This window comes from Parambassis ranga, chromosome 17 (genome assembly GCF_900634625.1).
Source record: "Parambassis ranga chromosome 17, fParRan2.1, whole genome shotgun sequence".
NCBI lineage: Eukaryota > Metazoa > Chordata > Actinopteri > Ambassidae > Parambassis > Parambassis ranga.
The window spans coordinates 21,895,153-21,914,283 of NC_041037.1; the positions used below are offsets into that span (position 1 = coordinate 21,895,153).

The 19,131-nt window shown below is 45.7% G+C and overlaps 2 protein-coding genes across 2 annotated transcripts; one reads left to right on the forward strand and one right to left on the reverse strand.

Annotated features, from left to right (window-relative positions):
- The first annotated feature begins 1,353 nt into the window (after window positions 1-1,353).
- LOC114449781 (uncharacterized) lies at window positions 1,354-10,624 on the forward strand. Its single transcript, XM_028427614.1, has 6 exons — window positions 1,354-1,412; window positions 1,533-1,652; window positions 6,516-6,679; window positions 9,500-9,808; window positions 9,920-9,994; window positions 10,394-10,624. The coding sequence occupies exons 1-6, from the start codon at window positions 1,354-1,356 to the stop codon at window positions 10,546-10,548; spliced, it is 882 nt and encodes a 293-aa protein (XP_028283415.1). The 3' UTR covers window positions 10,549-10,624.
- A 1,028-nt stretch (window positions 10,625-11,652) lies between these two features.
- LOC114449782 (uncharacterized) lies at window positions 11,653-18,902 on the reverse strand. Its single transcript, XM_028427615.1, has 8 exons — window positions 18,852-18,902; window positions 18,532-18,774; window positions 18,182-18,262; window positions 18,000-18,119; window positions 14,072-14,239; window positions 12,418-12,726; window positions 12,232-12,306; window positions 11,653-11,980 (listed from the first exon to the last, which is right to left on the reverse strand). The coding sequence occupies exons 1-8, from the start codon at window positions 18,892-18,894 to the stop codon at window positions 11,847-11,849; spliced, it is 1,173 nt and encodes a 390-aa protein (XP_028283416.1). The 5' UTR covers window positions 18,895-18,902; the 3' UTR covers window positions 11,653-11,846.
- Between the last annotated feature and the right edge of the window lie 229 nt (window positions 18,903-19,131).

The window sequence follows — 19,131 nt, forward strand, 5'->3', positions numbered from 1 at the left end:
ATCAGTTGTCAGGTTTTCTTCTGTTTCTCTCTGCTCCTCCTTCAACAAAATGCCAACAGGCAGAATGACCGTTTGATATAATAACGATAATATTGCTCCTCACGTGAACTATACTTTATACTATACTACAGTAAACAGTCCAGAAACAACATCCAATCAAAGCGTTTAGTTTACAGCGCCTCGTATCAACAGGACGTCATGTTTGTAAATATAAAACTCATTTTTTTAATGCCGCTGTCACTACTAGCATTTTAAAACTCTCGAACTACTGCTCTTTACTTACATTTAAATGTGAATTCGGCACTCCTGCCGGTGCCACTCGCTTGGTCCGTCATTGTACTATTGGACAAAAAGTAGGCCCGCAAAGCATTGTGGGATATTTAAGGCCACGAAGGATGGTAGCGATGCGTCCTCCAAATTCAGGCAAAAGGAGGACGCATTTGAAGGACCCTTCGACTTTTGGCGAATTGGGACAGCCTTCGCGCAGCTTTGTGACGTAAGCGGCCTTAAAATGCGCACTCCGAAGGATGCAGACCCTGAATTGGGACACAGCTATTTTCTCATTTTTGTGTTGGTGCCACAACGTGACCTCCAGCATCATGTGACCTCCAGCATCATGTGACCTCCAGCATCATGTGACGTACCACACAGTAGAGCTGCTCTGTGGAGGATATTTAATGGAACATTTAAACTCAGTGAATTGATTTTTACATTTTCATGGTTTAAATGATGAGTTTCTGATTTTAAATCCACGTTTTTAAACCTCCGTCACTGTGAGGCTGTTTTAATGGATCATCTGCAGTCTGAATGTGCTTTCAGCGGAACAGTCCTTTAACATTCATGAAGACGCTCTGAATTAAAGCACTTAAAGGAGCAGGGTGCAGGATTTAAGTGGATCTCTGAGCAGAAGTGGGAAATAGTTTGTATGAGTGTTTAATCAGCTGTAACATGAAGCACTGTGTTTCTGTTCAGGCAGAAGGAGCCCATATGCTGCCTGTGGCTGAAGAAGCAAAGAGAAACGGTGCCATCCTGTGGTGAGTCACTGGAAGCACACAGAGATCCAGGCGGCTGCTTGGAGATGAACGGGCCTTCAGCTGGAAGGTGGAGCAGAGCAGGAGGCTGCAGAACATGTGATGGAGTCTGTGACTGTTTCCAGGGAAACATGAAGAACAACATGGCCGACTAAACCCATGACATCATCAGGCAGAGAGAGAAGAAGGCTGAGTTCCATCACTGAATGAAGTCAGACCGAAGAGTTGAGTCAGAGTGGAGCAGCTGTGTGCGTTTGTCCTTTGAATCAACACAACAGTGTGTGTTAGTGAACTCACCTCCAGCCTGAGTGTGTGTGGGAACATGAAGGTTTCTCCTGCATCATGTGACCCAGACAGTTTTCAGCTGCTGTCAGACTCAAAGTGAGACGATGAAACCACAGCAGCCTCAGCAGCAGCAGCAGTCTTATCTGTGTGCTGCAGGGGCTGATGGGAGCTCTGAGGCCCTGTCAGAAGCCATGTGGTCCTGGTCTGATGTCACAGCTCGTCCTTGTCTGTCCTCGGCTGCATCAGAGCTCCACTTCTCCTCGGCTTCAGCAGAGGATACACCACTGCACAGAATGCTGCTCCTCCCAGCTGCTGCTCTGTGCTGCCTCTGCTCAGGTGAGTGCTTCCAGCCAATCAGGAGCCAGCACGCTGCACCTGTGACAAACCTCACCTGTCTGTCTGTGTCTCTGCAGCACTGGTCGCCATGGAAACAGGGCCGGTCCAGGATGATTTGACGTTGACCAGGAGAGCTGGAGGAACAGCCTCCTTCAGCTGTGAGGCTAAACAATGTGTTGACAACCCTTGGATATTTTGGGTCCAAAAACAGGAAACATTTAAATTCATTCTTGGTATCAACAGAAACACAAGTGAAATCCAATCAAATCCTGATCATCCTCAGAAAGATGATTTCTCAGCTGTTCTTACTGAGAGCAGCACTGAGTTACAGATAGAGAAAGTTAAAGTGGATCATTCAGCCACATATTACTGTAGCTGTTGGAAGTCTGCTCCCCACAGTGACAGAAGCTGTGAGCAGGCTGAACAAAAACCAGACAGGAAGAGAGCAGAGAACCACAGAGCAGGTCACATGGTGCAGCTCCACCTCTGAGCTCACTGACACTGTTTAACAGACATGATTCAGCAGAACATTCCTGTTGGACACATTTTCATTGATTCCATGTCATCCTCAGGACAAAATATGTACACACCTTAAAAACTGCTGTAAAAGTATGACATCTTAATATTGTTTCCCACTTTAAATGACTCAGTCTTTTAAAGCTACTTCAGCCTGAAATATACATATCAAATATTAATTATATTTTCAGGATTTTAGTCAAAGTCAAGTCAAAGTCAGCTTTATTGTCAAATCTGCTATATGTGCTGGACATACAGAGAATCGAAATTGCGTTACTCTTCACTCCGCAACATATAACATGTAACTAAAAACTAAAGATAAATATAAAGTGTAAAAAAATTGTACCTACAATGAGGCACACACAAAATACAAGGCACATAATGAAGGCACAATGCAGTAAGAGTGCAAAAGATGTATAGTGCAAGACAGTGCAGTTGGCATAATATAAACAGGAGTGGTTTAACTTATAACAGCTTATTGAGACTGGTATGAGAGTGCAAAAGATGTAATGGTGCAAGTCAGTGCAGTTGGCATAATGTAAACAGTCCAGGAATAGTTTAAGTTATAGCAGCTTATATGAGACTGGTATGACATGACTAAGGTGCAAGAGAATGCACAGGGTAAAGTGGCTGGTGCACAGAGTTCCTTTGGTAATGTGGCTGGTACAAAGAGTTCCTATCTTGGGTGGTGGGGTGGTGGTAGGGGTGGGGGGATGGTGGTAGGGGTAGGGGGGTGGGGTGGGGTGGGGGGTGGTGTCAGGGAAGGGGGAGAAAGTGGGGCGCAGCAGGGAGAGAGTTCAGCTTCCTGACAGCCTGGTGGATGAAGCTGTCCCTCAGTCTGCTGGTCCTGGCCCGGAGGCTTCAGTCTCTTTCCTGATGGCAGCAGATTAAAGAAGCGGTGTGAAGGGTGGGTGGGGTCTCCTGTGATGCGGAGGGCCTTTCGGGTGAGACGGCTGTCGTAGAGGTCTTGGAGGGAGGGGAGAGGGACGCCGGTGATCCTCCCAGCTGATCTCACTATGCAATGAAGCGTCTTCCTGCAGGTGGCGGTGCAGGCTCCGTACCACACAGTGATGCAGCTGGACAGGATGCTCTCAACAGCCCCTCTGTAGAAGGTGCACAGGATGGAGGGAGGGGCTCTGGCTCCTCTGAGCTTGCGGAGGAAGTAGAGGCGCTGCTGTGCCTTCTTGGTCAGGGATGCAGTGTTGTTAGTCCAGAAGAGGTCCTCAGTGATGTGCACACCCAGGGAACTTGGTGCTGCTCACCTGCTCCACAGCAGCACCGTCGATGGTCAGAGGGGTGTGCTGACTGTGTGCTCTCCTGTAGTCCACAACCATCTCCTTTGTCTTCTCCACATTCAGGGAGAGGTTGTGGTCTCTGCACCACCCGGCCAGAAGGTGCACCTCATTCCTGTAGTATGTTTCATCTCCACCGGAGATGAGACCCACCACAGTTGTGTCGTCCGCAAACTTCACAAAGATGTTGGTGTTGTGTGTTGGCGTGCAGTCATGGGTCAGCAGAGTGAAGAGGAGGGGGCTCAGCACACATCCTTGGGAAGCCCCGGTGTTCATTATGATGGTGCTGGATGTGTTTCTGCTGACCCGCACTGTCTGAGGTCTCCCGGTGAGGAAGTCCAGCAGCCAGTTGCACAGCAAGGAGTTCAGCCCCAGCTGGTCCAGTTTGTTGATGAGCTGCTGTGGGATGATGGTGTTGAATGCTGAGCTGAAGTCTATGAACAGCATTCGAACGTATGAGTCTTTATTTTCCAGGTGGGTGAGAGCTGTGTGGAGTGCTGTGGAAACAGCATCACTGGTTGACTGGTTGGGCCGATATGCAAACTGGAAGGGGTCCAGAGAGGGAGGAAGGGCCGTCTTGATGTGATTCATGACTAACCGTTCAAAGCACTTCATGATGATGGGTGTGAGTGCTACTGGACGGTAGTCATTGAAGCAGGCGGGGGTGGACTTCTTCGGCACAGGGATGATCGTGGTGGCTTTGAAGCAGGTGGGGACAACAGCCTGGCTCAGTGAGATGTTGAAGATGTCTGTAAACACCTCAGCGAGCTCCTCAGCACAGTCTCTGAGCACACGGCCAGGTATGTTGTCAGGACCAGGAGCTTTGCGTGCGTTGATCTGGCTGAGAGATGTCTTCACGCTGGCTCGGGACAGGGAAAATACCTGGTCAGTGGGAGAGGATGTGATTTTTTGTGCAGGAGTGCTGTTGAGTGCTTCAAAGCGTCCGAAGAAGTCATTCAGCTGGTTCAGCACAGAGCTGTTGCTGTCACAGGTCTGTGGTGGGGGCTTGTAGTCTGTGATGGTCTGTATCCCCCGCCACAGGCTCCGGGTGTCCCTGCTGTCGCTGAAGTGGTGGGCAACCCTCCTGGAGTACTGCCTCTTCGCCTTCCTGATGCCACGGGACAGGTCGGCTCTGGCTAACCTTAGGCTGGTGTCGTCGCCTCTTCTGAAGGCAGCGTTCCTGGCCCTCAGCAGCCTGTAGACCTCCCCTGTCAGCCATGGTTTCTGACTGGCTCGAATGCTGACAGTCCTGGTTTTAGTTACATCATCAATACATTTGGTGATGTATGCAGTAACAGTCTCTGAGTACTCCTGGAGGTCAGTGCAGTTGTTGTGGGTTGCAGCCTGCTTAAACACATCCCAGTCTGTTGTGCTGAAACAGTCCTGTAAAGCTCCTGTGGCTCCCTCCGGCCACACTCTAACTTCTTTTCGGACCGGTTTGGCAACTTTTACCAGTGGTCTGTATGCTGGCATTAGCATAACAGTGATGTGATCAGAAGCTCCGAGGTGGGGGAGGGGGAGGGCTTTGTAAGCGCCTCTCTGGGTGGTGTAAACATTGTCCAGTGTGTTGTTGCCACGAGTTGGAAAGTCTATGTGTTTGTGAAGTTTTGGAAACACAGTCTTGGGGTCTGCATGGTTGAAATCACCCGCCAGGATGAGAAAAGCATCCGGGTGGGCTGTCTGCTGCTCACTGACCTGCAGGTAGAGCTCATGCAGTGTGTGAGGTTAAAATGTGCCAGCTTAACTGGTGGATGAGAAGGCACAAGTGACATTATGGTTTTGCCAGAGCTAGAGCTACAGACTGTTTGTCTTATTTTTAACACTTTATCTGTGGAAAAAAGTCAATAACCAGGGTCGGCTTCTCAGCAGACTTTTTTTTGCATGACTTTTTAGACAGCAGTTCAGGTGGGACTGATACTCCTGGGTTTGTCAGTCTGTCTATAACAGAGAACAATGTGCATTGTTGCTGTTCCTATTGATGGTCTCTGAAAAATAGGATTGTCTTGCATGTTTCAGTTCCTGGTTGTAGTTATGTAGGCTCTCTTTGTAAATGTTATAATGAACCTGGAGTTTAGTTTTTCTCCATCTGCGTTGTGCCTGTCTGCAGACTCTTTTTTGAGCTTTAACCAGTGTGGCATTTCTCCAAGGTGACTTTTTCCTTCCTGATTGAATCAATGACAGTCATAACTTTGGAACTGAAACTGTTTACAAGGTCATCACCAGGAGCTGTGGGCAGGGTTGGTGATGGTACAAAAGCCTGTGTGAACAGTGCACAGGTGTTATCATTAATGTGACGCTTTCTGATCACCTTTCCTTCTACCTTGTTGGGACTAGCAGGGTAATGATCAGAAAGAGCAACATCGGTCACCACAACCTCAGAGATGTTCAGACCTTTGGAGATAACTAGATCCAGTATATGTCCCTTGTTATGTGTTGAGTCTGTTACATGCTGTGACAGCCCAAAGCTATCCAGGATGTTAAAGAGTTCTTTGGCACTTCCATCATTAGGATTATCAACATGAATGTTAAAGTCACCCGCTAAGACAACACAATCAAAGTCAATGCACATAATAGACAATAGTTTGGCAAAGTCATCAAAGAACTTTGCATTGTATTTGGGGTTTTGTAAATAACTGCAAAGGCTGCTTGACAGGAGGATTTTAGCTGAAGAGCAACATATTCAAAAGAGTCAAACTTTCCATAGGATACCTTTATGCACTGGAGGCAGTCATTAAACAAGATGGCGACTCCTCCTTTCTTGTGCAATCTTGCTTCACTCATGAAACCAAAGTTAGGAGGAGTAGACTCAATAAGAACTGCTGCACTATTGTCTTGCCCCAACCAAGTTTCAGTTAAAAACATAAAATCCAGATGGTGCTTTTGAATAAAATCATTAATTAAGAATGATTTGCCTGCCAAAGACCTAACATTTAAGAGAGCTAAATTTAATGTATTAAAACCCGTCTCCTGTCCTGTCAGGTAATGTGCTTCATCCTCTGGGGACCAAGAATGCTGTTTGTATTTAATGCAACAAAGTCACATGAAGCTGAGAGAGAGCAGAGCTGTTATCAGCGGAGCTCCGTGTGTCTGTGGTGGATTCTAACAGCTCCGCTCACAAACAGCATCCAGCTGCTCACAGGTTTTTGTACCAGTCTTTCTCACTGTGTGCAGGATTGTACTATGGTGTCTTCGGCTCTGGAACGACACTGATCGTGACAGGTGAGAACAAACTCTGCTCCTTCTTCAGCTGTTTAAATGTCTGAAAACACTCAGATCTCTACAGATATATTGATTCTTCATCATCTGACAAATATTGTTTCACCGTCTCACTGACTGCAGGAGAAACATACATGTGATCACTAACATGAGCTGAGAGTCAGTTTGTAAAGTGTGCAGCAGAGAATTAAACATAGTGAAGTATCAAAGCTGTTAGTTCAATAAATATAGTTTTATAGATTATATTAATAATCCTTAATTAAAATGATGATTATTGTCTTTAACAAATCTTTGAATATTTTGAAATCATTTGATAAACGTATGCTCGTAGGAAGTTAAATCACCTGACAATAACTGATCAATCAATAAATAAGATACTAAATAATAATAAAGTCAATCAGTATAATGTTCGCTGTCAAAAAGTCATTTTTCTAAATCAAATATCTGCATGATGAAAAACTTCTTAAAAAGAACTGATATAAACTCTGTTAGAAATGAATGATAAATATCAGCAGCAGCTCAAATCTAGAATCAATGTTTGGACTGATCTTTTATTTGAACATTAATGAGAAGAAAAATTAATTTGACAGATGTTTGAAATGTTGTGTGAATTTTGAATGTATTGTATAAAACGACGTGTGGTGCTGTGTTAACAGAGCATGAACATGTTTGATGTTAATGTTCATTATTCTGTTATTAAATCATTTGATGAACTTATTTTACATCATCTATATTTAAATGGAATCATTCTTTCAACATGTATTTATAGTAAATTATTTAGAATAGAATAGAAAATACTTTATTCATCCCAAGCTGGGAAATTTCACTATTACAGCAGCAAAGTACTCAAGCAAAACAAAAAATAACAAATATGGTAAAAAATAAACAGCAAAAATGTGCAATTTGCAATGGAGGTATAGATATAAGTCTAAAGATGATATGATATGATTAAACCTTGTGCAGAATCCGTCCCTAACAGCAGTGAGTCCGTGTTCTCTCTGACACTGATGTGTAAATCTATATTTTATTCCTGAAGCTAATCATGAATCTGAAGGTGAATGTGTCAGATATGATCATGTACAGTGGGGAAAAAAAGTATTTAGTCAGCCACCAATTGTGCAAGTTCTCCCACTTAAAAAGATGAGAGAGGCCTGTAATTTTCATCATATGTATACCTGAACTATGAGAGACAAAATAAGAAAAGAAAATGTAGAAAATCACATTGTAGGATTTTTAATGGATTAATTGGTAAATTCCTCAGTAAAAGAAGTATTTGGTCACCTACAAACAAGCAAGATTTCTGGCTCTCACAGACCTGTAACTTTTTCTTTAAGAGGCTCCTCTGTCCTCCACTCGTTACCTGTATTAATGGCATCTGTTTGGAGTCGTTATCAGTATAAAAGACACCTGTCCACAACCTCAAACAGTCACACTCCAAACTCCACTATGGCCAAGACCAAAGAGCTGTCAAAGGACACCAGAAACAAAATTGTAGACCTGCACCAGGCTGGGAAGACTGAATCTGCAATAGGTAAGCAGCTTGGTGTGAAGAAATCAACTGTGGGAGCAATTATTAGAAAATGGAAGACATACAAGACCACTGATAATCTCCCTCGATCTGGGGCTCCACGCAAGATCTCACCCCGTGGGGTCAAAATGATCACCAGAACTGTGAGCAAAAATCCCAGAACCACACGGGGGGACCTAGTGAATGACCTCCGGAGAGCTGGGACCAAAGTAACAAAAGCTACCATCAGTAACACACTGTGCCGCCAGGGACTCAAATCCTGCAGTGCCAGACGTGTCCCCCTGCTTAAACCAGTACATATCCAGGCCCGTTTGAAGTTTGCTAGAGAGCATTTGGATGATCCAGAAGAGGATTGGGAGAATGTCATATGGTCAGATGAAACCAAAATAGAACTTTTTGGTAAAAACTCAACTTGTCGTGTTTGGAGGAGAAAGAATGCTGAGTTGCATCCGAAGAACACCATACCTACTGTGAAGCATGGGGGTGGAAACATCATGCTTTGGGGCTGTTTTTCTGCAAAGGGACCTGGACGACTGATCCGTGTAAATGAAAGAATGAATGGGGCCATGTATCGTGAGATTTTGAGTGAAAACCTCCTTCTATCAGCAAGGGCATTGAAGATGAAACGTGGCTGGGTCTTTCAACATGACAATGATCCCAAACACACCGCCCGGGCAACAAAGGAGTGGCTTCGTAAGAAGCATTTCAAGGTCCTGGAGTGGCCTAGCCAGTCTCCAGATCTCAACCCCATAGAAAATCTTTGGAGGGAGTTGAAAGTCCGTGTTACCCAGCGTCAGCCCCAAAACATTACTGCTCTAGAGGAGATCTGCATGGAGGAATGGGCCAAAATACCAGCAAAAGTGTGTGAAAACCTTGTGAAGACTTACAGAAAACGTTTGACCTCTGTCATTGCCAACAAAGGGTATATAACAAAGTATTGAGATGACATTTTGTTATTGACCAAATACTTATTTACCACCATAATTTGCAAATAAATTCTTTAAAAATCCTACAATGTGATTTTCTGGATTTTTGTTTCTCATTTTGTCTCTCATAGTTGAGGTATACCTGTGATGAAAATTACAGGGCTCTCTCATCTTTTTAAATAGGAGAACTTGCACAATTGGTGGCTGACTAAATACTTTTTTTCCCCACTGTATGTTCATGTTCATGTGGAAAACACTGTGTCTGTTAGAATGTCACATGTCAAATATTTATTTTGTATGAATATAAATGTATAATTCCTTATTATGATCAGCCTGTGATAAAGTGTCTGTTGCTCGCTCTGTGTCCAGATGAGCGGGTGGTGCAGCCCGTGCTGAGCGTGTACCCAGCAGCATCCAGCCTCCACCCTGAGGGGAGCAGCTCCCTGCTGTGTCTGGCCTCGGCCATGTTTCCTCCTCTGGTCCGGTTCTCCTGGAGAAGACAGAAGGAGAACGGCCTGCTGGAGGAGCTGCCCCCTGCTGAGGGGGAGCAGCTGGAGCTCAGAGAGTCGGGGCTCAGCGCCTCCATCAGGGTGCTGGATCGGGACGCTCTGCGCTCTCATAAATACAGCTGCTACGTGGAGCACGAGGGGGGCCGGGTGGAGGCCCACACACAGCAAGGTGACGGAGGTGCTCAGCACTCACTTGATGTGGAGACGCTGTCGGAGACAGCAGAGGACGGAGGACATTTGTCAGTGCAGCTCCAAACATGTGACTCCTTCTCTGTTCCAGAGGTTCCAGCTCCAGCAGCCCCCTGTCCTCCAGAGAGAGAGCCACCAGACCTGCCCGCTCTGCAGCAGGCTGCCTGTAAGACCACCTGCTGCTGACCTGATGTTTGACGAGCTCTGAGGGCTCATTCAGGTTGGAGAGGAGCCCTGTCCTCATGGACAGCTGGCTGTCTCCTCTGGAAGAGTCCCACTTACACTGATGACAGTCTGATGATGTTTGACATGTTCACATTTGAAGAGCCTGAACCACTGAAGAATCACCTCTGTCTGTGTCTCTGTCTGTGTCTCTGTCTCTGTCTCTGTCTGTCTGTGTCTGTATCTCTGCGTCTGAGTTTCTGTCTGTGTGTCTCTGTCTGTCTCTGTCTGTGTCTCTGTCTGTCTCTGTCTGTGTCTCTGTCTGTCTGTGTCTGTATGTGTCTCTGTCTTTGTCTGTCTCTGTCTGTGTCTCTGTCTTTGTCTGTGTCTGTGTCTGTGTCAGTGTCCTTCCAGGCTCAGTGCAGGGTCAGGCTGCTCCTGCTGCTGTACACAGTGCTGATCGTGAAGAGTCTGCTGTACTGCTGTGGACTCTGTCTGCTGATGATCTCTGCCTTCCAGGGACCGTCCTCCACCATCCAGGGACTGTCCTCCGCCTAGCAGGGACCGTCCTCCACCTTCCAGGGACTGTCCTCCACCTGCACGCCTGCTGACTGCTTCCTGCTGCCTCTTCTCTGCATCACTTCCTGTCATTGATCACTTTGATCAGCCTCTGGCTGTGACGCTCTGCTCGGTTTGAACTGAATCTGTTTCTGTTGTTGGATCCTACAAATATAAAGACACATACACACATGTATCTGTGCTGATGAGTTTTATTTTGAAAGCCTGGTTTCCTTCCTGTCGACATCAGACTGACGCAGGCTGCAGCCGGCCGCTCGTCGTCTTCACTGTGTGACTGTGTAACAAGCTGGTTTTCATGGAGGTCAAACCATCGGGGACACATCACAGCATCATGGCTGAGTGTGCTGATGGCTGCTGGAGGCAGCTCTTCATGTCATTAGCAGGAAGACATTAGCATACAGCTAACGCAGGCTAAGCTAGCCTGTAGCTTGTATGTGAGTGTTTGCTGCTAACCTCTACGCTGATGACTCTGCTGTTTACACACATGAAGGAACAGCAGAGCTGCTGCTGTCATCACAGACTCACACCAGGAAGTCAACAACACACCACAGTGTGTGTGTGTCAGAGTGTGTCTGCGTGTGTGTGTGTCAGTGTGTGTCTGTGTCAGTGTGTGTGTCATTGTGTGTGTGTCCGTGTCAGTGTATGTGTGTGTGTGGGTTTGTGGTTGTGTCAGTGTGTGGGTGTCAGTGTGTGTCAGTGTGTGTCTGTGTGTGTGTGTCAGTGTGTGTTTCTGTGTGTGGGTGGTTGTGTGGGTGGTTGTAACTGCCATTGTGTTATTAAACAGAGGCCACAGCTGCACAAACCCACACAGGAAGTCTGCTCTGATTGGCTCAGCAGTTCGTTCTAATAACCACAGAGAGCAGATCATATCTGCTGCTGCTCACACTCACACAGAGGTGAACTGAGGCCAACAACAACAACACAAGTCAAATGGGACACGGCTCAGTGAGACCACAGACAAACAGAGACAAAGGTTATTTTCAGTTTATTGAGAATTTTGTACTGAATAAATGTGAAAAAGCAAAAACTGATTAAAAAGAATTTGAATAAAACCTCAACACCAACAAACAGATGAGTGATGAGACTTTCTGCTAACATGAGGCCGATCAAAGTGATCAATGAGAAGAAGTGACGAGAAGTGATGGAGAGGAAAGGCAGCAGGAAACCGGCAGCAGGCGTGCAGGTGGAGGACGGTCCCTGGAAGGTGGAGGACGGTCCCTGGATGGTGGAGGACGGTCCCTGGAAGGTGGAGGACGGTCCCTGGAGGATGGACCCTGCTAGGTGGAGGATGGTCCCTGGAAGGTGGGGATCATCAGCAGACAGAGTCCACAGCAGTACAGCAGACTCTTCACTATCAGCACCGTGTACAGCAGCAGGAGCAGCCTGACCCTGCACTGAGCCTGGAAGGACACTGACAGAGACAGACAGACACAGAGACACGGACAGAGACACATACAGACAGAGACAGAGACAGACAGAGGTGATTCTTCAGTGGTTCAGGCTCTTCAAATGTCAACATGTCAAACATCATCAGACTGTCATCAGTGTAAGTGGGACTCTTCCAGAGGAGACAGCCAGCTGTCCATGAGGACAGGGCTCCTCTCCAACCTGAATGAGCCCTCAGAGCTCGTCAAACATCAGGTCAGCAGCAGGTGGTCTTACAGGCAGCCTGCTGCAGAGCGGGCAGGTCTGGTGGCTCTCTCTCTGGAGGACAGGGGGCTGCTGGAGCTGGAACCTCTGGAACAGAGAAGGAGTCACATGTTTGGAGCTGCACTGACAAATGTCCTCCGTCCTCTGCTGTCTCCGACAGCGTCTCCACATCAAGTGAGCGCTGAGCACCTCCGTCACCTTGCTGTGTGTGGGCCTCCACCCGGCCCCCCTCGTGCTCCACGTAGCAGCTGTATCTATGAGAGCGCAGAGCGTCCCGATCCAGCACCCTGATGGAGGCGCTGAGCCCCGACTCTCTGAGCTCCAGCTGCTCCCCCTCAGCAGGGGGCAGCTCCTCCAGCAGGCCGTTCTCCTTCTGTCTTCTCCAGGAGAACCGGACCAGAGGAGGAAACATGGCCGAGGCCAGACACAGCAGGGAGCTGCTCCCCTCAGGGTGGAGGCTGGATGCTGCTGGGTACACGCTCAGCACGGGCTGCACCACCCGCTCATCTGGACACAGAGCGAGCAACAGACACTTTATCACAGGCTGATCATAATAAGGAATTATACATTTATATTCATACAAAATAAATATTTGACATGTGACATTCTAACAGACACAGTGTTTTCCACATGAACATGAACATACATGATTATATCTGACACATTCACCTTCAGATTCATGATTAGCTTCAGGAATAAAATATAGATTTACACATCAGTGTCAATCATTCATCAAACATGTTACACTCATAAATATAAATGGTTGTTTTAACACCTCCTCTCTGAGCCAGAGAGAACACGGACTCACTGCTGTTAGGGACGGATTCTGCACAAGGTTTAATCATATCATATCATATCATATCATATCATATCATATCATATCATATCATATCATATCATATCATATCATATCTTTAGACTTATATCTATACCTGCATTGCAAATTGCACATTGTTGCTGTTTATTTTTTACCATTAGAGGTATATTTGTTATTTTTTGTTTTGCTTGAGTACTTTGCTGCTGTAATAGTGAAATTTCCCAGCTTGGGATGAATAAAGTATTTTCTATTCTATTCTAAATAATTTACTATAAATACATGTTGAAAGAATGATTCCATTTAAATATAGATGATGTAAAATAAGTTCATCAAATGATTTAATAACAGAATAATGAACATTAACATCAAACATGTTCATGCTCTGTTAACACAGCACCACACGTCGTTTTATACAATACATTCAAAATTCACAAAACATTTCAAACATCTGTCAAATTAATTTTTCTTCTCATTAATGTTCAAATAAAAGATCAGTCCAAACATTGATTCTAGATTTGAGCTGCTGCTGATATTTATCATTCATTTCTAACAGAGTTTATATCAGTTCTTTTTAAGAAGTTTTTCATCATGCAGATATTTGATTTAGAAAAACGACTTTTTGACAGCGAACATTATACTGATTGACTTTATTATTATTTAGTATCTTATTTATTGATTGATCAGTTATTGTCAGGTGATTTAACTTCCTACGAGCATACGTTTATCAAATGATTTCAAAATATTCAAAGATTTGTTAAAGACAATAATCATCATTTTAAATCAGGATTATTAATATAATCTATAAAACTATATTTATTGAACTAACAGCTTTGATACTTCACTATGTTTAATTCTCTGCTGCACACTTTACAAACTGACTCTCAGCTCATGTTAGTGATCACATGTATGTTTCTCCTGCAGTCAGTGAGACGGTGAGACAATATTTGTCAGATGACGAAGAATCAATATATCTGTAGAGATCTGAGTGTTTTCAGACATTTAAACAGCTGAAGAAGGAGCAGAGTTTGTTCTCACCTGTCACGATCAGTGTCGTTCCAGAGCCGAAGACATCATAGTACCATCCTGCACACAGTGAGAAAGACTGGTACAAAAACCTGTGAGCAGCTGGATGCTGTTTGTGAGCGGAGCTGTTAGAATCCACCACAGACACACGGAGCTCAGCTGATAACAGCTCTGCTCTCTCTCAGCTTCATGTGACTTTGTTTAAAATACAAACAGCAGCTCTTCATCAGATATTTTCTATCTTTAATGCAAGTGGCAGCGTTTGGGGCTCAAAAATCAGATGATTGTGGAAGTAGCCTCAACTGCAACAAACGAGGCCTCTGGCTCCATCTGACTCCCATCAAATAATCAATATTATCTTTAGTTATTAGCTGCATGTGTTTTCCTTTCAGTGTCCTCGTGCTCCATCTGAAAATGATGTGACAGGCTACAGCTGTTCCCAAAATGTTCCAGCTTCTACAATCATAAGATTCACCTCACAGCAAGAGTTAGCCTGGAGACCAGCCGCTGGGGGTAGTCAGGTATGAGCCTGGTCTCCTCCGTCAGATCCACTGTCTGTACTTGCTACACCCTCTCTTTCCAGGTATGAGCCTTTATGTTGTGTCCTTTGGATGGACTGGATCTGGACTAATGCACAGATGGAACTTTCTGCACACGTTCTTGGTCGTCAGAGGATGAACCTCTTGACTTGTTGATGGGCATTTAAACTGGTTCAGATGTTCATGGTCCCCTTAGGATGAAGTCCAGTAAAACTGTGGATCCTAATCTTCAGCCATTGTAATGAATATACAGGGATCTACATCAAGCTGCAGCTGACGAATCAAATCGTGTTCTCTCAGCTCCCGTTGTTTGTCAGTGACTTGACCTGTCATGGTTTGGTTATTTGGTTATTTCTGGTTTGGTTCTTCCCTTGTTTTTTGAGTTAATTCTTAGTTTTCGGGTTATTTTAGGTTTCCCAGTGTTCCCTGTGTTGTGCTGTCTCTGGCTGTCTGTGTGAAGTTACTTTGGTTCTGACATGGTTCCTGTTTTATTTTGAAAGTCCTGTCTTCCTTGTGTTTGTCTGTGTGTTTTACTTCCCCTGTGTTCCCGCCTTTGGTGATTGGTTGCCCCACCCTAATGTGTCTCACCTGTGTCTAAGTCCTGTGCTCCCCTTTGTCTGGGCCAGTTCGTCCTCGTCATCATTCTTGTCACCTTCCCTGTTACTCTTCCTTTCTCCTGAGTCATTGTAAGTTTTGGATTTTTCCTTACTCTGGTTTTTCTTGGTTTAGTTTTGTTTTAGTTCTTTTTTTGCAACAAATTCACCTGGTTAGTTAAATCCTGCATCCTGAGTCCTCATTCCACAGTACCTGACAGTACGATCTGGCCAGAATTGGACTCGGTGGGCAGGATAAATTCAGTTCAATTCAGTTTTATTTATACAGCGCATTTTACAATCAGAAATTGTCTCAAAGCGATTCACAGAAACTCAGAGCGTGAGACCCAGAACCTGAACCCCCCTAAGAGCACTGTGGAAAGGAAAAACTCCCTTTATGAGGAAGAAACCTTGAGCAGGACCCATCAACTTAAGGGAGAACCAGCCCTGCTACTAATTTTAATTTAGTTTTTATTTTAGTCTTGTGACTAAAATGTCATTTAATTTTAGTCACATTTTAGTTTTAGTCGACTAAATCTGCTTTGTTCTGCAAAGTGTGTGTGTGTGTGTGTGTGTGTGTGTGTGTTAAGTTTTTTCGTGCAAAAAACACATACACAGCTTTAACTTTTGACACAAAATTTTTATTTAAGTGCCCTTATCTTTTATGAAAAGAATTTTTAAAAATGTGACCTGCTCTCCCTGAATAAGATATACACTGTTCATAACGGAGTGCATGACATTCTTCACTGTCAGTAGCTGGAAATGCAACAATTCCTTTTAAGGATCTTCAACTACAACATAACTGCAAACCTCCAGATCTTGTGGTGCATGGAGATAAAAAAAAAAATCTGTCAACATCAAAACACCTAATAAAAATATAACATTGCTTTCAGAATAATTATGCAAATTGTTGCTATAATTTCAGAAAACAGATTTATTTGGTTCGATTCATCTTAAGAAAAGCACTTCGCGCCAATGTGACCCTTGCTCGGTTGCGCCGACCTCGAGTGAGATCACCTGTGACACTAAATACCCTCTCTGCAAATGCTTGAGAAGCTGGCATAGCCAATATGTCTAATGCAAAAGCCGAGGGAGGACCACCGGCATCGGGACTGGAGACCAGAGGCGAAGGACCACCGGCGTCAGGGACTGGAGACCAGAGGCGGAGGACCACCGGCGTCGGGGCCAACAGGTTCTGAGTGAGGACTCAGAAGAGGAGGCCCACCAGGACCGGAGCAGAGGCTCGGGAGCAGTGGACCACCGGGGTCGGAACGGGAACTCGGGAACGGTGGACCACCGGGGTCGGAACAGGAAGCTGGGGACGGAACCCCACCAGGACCAGAACAAGAGTCAGGAGACGGAAGCCCTCCAGGGCCAAAACTCGAAACAGGAGGCGGAAGGTCCCATACAACCTCCCAGTTTGCAAGAAAAAACTGTCTACGCTCCTCCACCCCCTTCAGGGCAGAAACGTAATCAAGCAAACACAAGATAAACTAAACTAAGACTTGAACAACTAAAAGGTACAAGAGAAAAGGAAAATCAAAAACCAACTAACCAAGGAGATCTGATCCAGGGGAGGACGGGAGGATGACAGGACGGAAGGAAACCAGGAAGACGACGAACACAGCACGGGGAGTGACAAACAATGAACTGACAAAGGGGAGCACGAGACTTAAATAGGGGAGAGACAGCACAGGTGAACACAATCAGGGAGGAGGAACAGAAGGGAAGACGAGAGGAGCAGAGAAAGAGGAAGAGGAAAACACACAGGGAGAACGGAGAAGAAATAAACTAAATCTACAACTAAATAACAAAATAAACAATGTGAAAACAAGACAAGGATCAAAACCCAGGATCATGACAGAAACAGACTTGCAATTAAAAGAAGACATTTTGTTATGTTTACCTGTGGATGTCAGGATGACTCGCCTGCAAATGTCGCTTCAAATTTGTTGTATTCTTGCCGGTGATACAATAAAACAGGAACCTCAGCTCGTTCCTATCATCACCAAAGGAAGCTCTGTGTGTGCTCAGCTGTCAGTGTGTCTGTGTGTATTTGTAATAAATGTGTTAAAGTGATGAAGGTTTTTTATGATTTGTGTTTGTTTGTGTGTGCAGATGACTGGAGGCACAGCAACGACTGATGATTGAGTGTCAAACAGAACAACCCTCCCTGCAGCCTCAGCTGCGTGTTCTGTGGTTTTAGAGTCAAAAATCTTTGTCACTATGAAGGCACAATGAACGTTTGTTCAGCAGCTCTTGGCTTAGCCAGAGTTCAGACACATGGAATAAAAGAGAGACATGCTTAAATATACCTACATATATATAAAGTACAATAACAACAGAAAGAGTAAAACAGTGCAAATTAAATGTTTAAAGTGAACAGTTTGAATATATTGTACCATATGCTGTGTATTAATGGGTTAAAGTGCACAGAGGTTTGTTGCCCAGTCTTTGGGGGGGGGGGGGGGGGGGGGGGGGTTAGGCAGCTCTGGGGAAGAAGCTGTGTCTCAGTCTGTTGGTGTGAGTTCTGATGCCTCTGTCCAGAAGGAGGAGGTCCAAACAGCTGGTGTCCTGGGTGGGTGGGGTCTGCAGCTCTACAACCAGCCCTCCTTTGAGTCCGGCTGTCGTATAAGGAGTCCAGCTGTGGGAGAGGACTCCCCACAATCCACTGTGCTGTCTTCACCGCCCGGGCCGAGTCCTTCCTGTCCTGTGCAGCCTGTCCTGTACCACACTGCTGCACTCAGACAGAGGAGGCTTTGTATTGTGGACCTGTAGAGGTTCATCAGGAGAGTCCAGTCCTCTGACTGGATCTCCTAAAGTCCACAATGACCTCCGTGGTCTTGGTGGTGTTCAGGACCAGGTTGTTGTCTGAACACCGTCCTGTCAGGTGCTGGATCTCCTCTCTGTAGTGAGTCTCATCATTGTCTGATATGATGTGATCCTGTGCTCAGGATCAGCGTGGATGAGGTGGAGTCTCCAATTCTCACCACCCGAGGCCTGTTGGTGAGAGTCCTTGATCCAGAAGCACAGAGAGCCGGGCAGCTTGTCCAGGATCACAGTGTTGAACGCTGAACTGAAGTCCACAAATAACAGAGTGTGAGCATAATGAAAATGTGTCCAACAGGAATGTTCTGCTGAATCATGTCTGTTAAACAGTGTCAGTGAACTCAGAGGTGGAGCTGCACCATGTGACCTGCTCTGTGGTTCTCTGCTCTCTTCCTGTCTGGTTTTTGTTCAGCCTGCTCACAGCTTCTGTCACTGTGGGAAGCAGACTTCAGACAGCTACAGTAATATGTGGCTGAATGATCCACTTTAACTTTCTCTATCTTCAACTCACTGCCGCTCTCAGTAACAGCTATTGAGAAATCATCTTTCTGAGGATGATCAGGATATGATATGATTTGACCATCGTTTCTGTTAATACCTAGAACATGTCTGAATGTTTCTTTCTTCTGGTACCAGAAAAACCAAGACCTGTCACAGCGATCAGCCCCTCCACAGCTGAAGGAGACTTTTTCTCCAGCTCTCCTGGTCAACGTCAAATCATCCTGGACCGGCCCTGTTTCCATGGCAACCAGTGCTGCAGAGACACAGACAGACAGGTGAGGTTTGTCACAGGTGCAGCGTGCTGGCTCCTGATTGGCTGGAAGCACTCACCTGAGCAGAGGCAGCACAGAGCAGCAGCTGGGAGGAGCAGCATTCTGTGCAGTGGTGTATCCTCTGCTGAAGCCGAGGAGAAGTGGAGCTCTGATGCAGCCGAGGACAGACAAGGACGAGCTGTGACATCAGACCAGGACCACGTGGCTTCTGACAGGGCCTCAGAGCTCCCATCAGCCCCTGCAGCACACAGATAAGACTGCTGCTGCTGCTGAGGCTGCTGTGGTTTCATCGTCTCACTTTGAGTCTGACAGCAGCTGAAAACAGTCTGAGTCACATG

Coding starts and splice junctions, on each gene's coding strand:
- LOC114449781 (XM_028427614.1), top strand. CDS start 1,354: ATGAAGGTTTCTCCTGCATCATGTGACCCAGACAGTTTTCAGCTGCTG. Junction 1,653..6,515: donor TCTGTGCTGCCTCTGCTCAG/GTGAGTGCTTCC, acceptor AAGCTGAGAGAG/AGCAGAGCTGTTATCAGCGG. Junction 9,995..10,393: donor CGCTCTGCAGCAGGCTGCCT/GTAAGACCACCT, acceptor TGTCTGTGTCAG/TGTCCTTCCAGGCTCAGTGC.
- LOC114449782 (XM_028427615.1), bottom strand. CDS start 18,894: ATGCTGCTCCTCCCAGCTGCTGCTCTGTGCTGCCTCTGCTCAG. Junction 18,775..18,851: donor TCTGTGCTGCCTCTGCTCAG/GTGAGTGCTTCC, acceptor GTGTCTCTGCAG/CACTGGTTGCCATGGAAACA. Junction 18,120..18,181: donor TCACCAACAGGCCTCGGGTG/GTGAGAATTGGA, acceptor ACATCATATCAG/ACAATGATGAGACTCACTAC.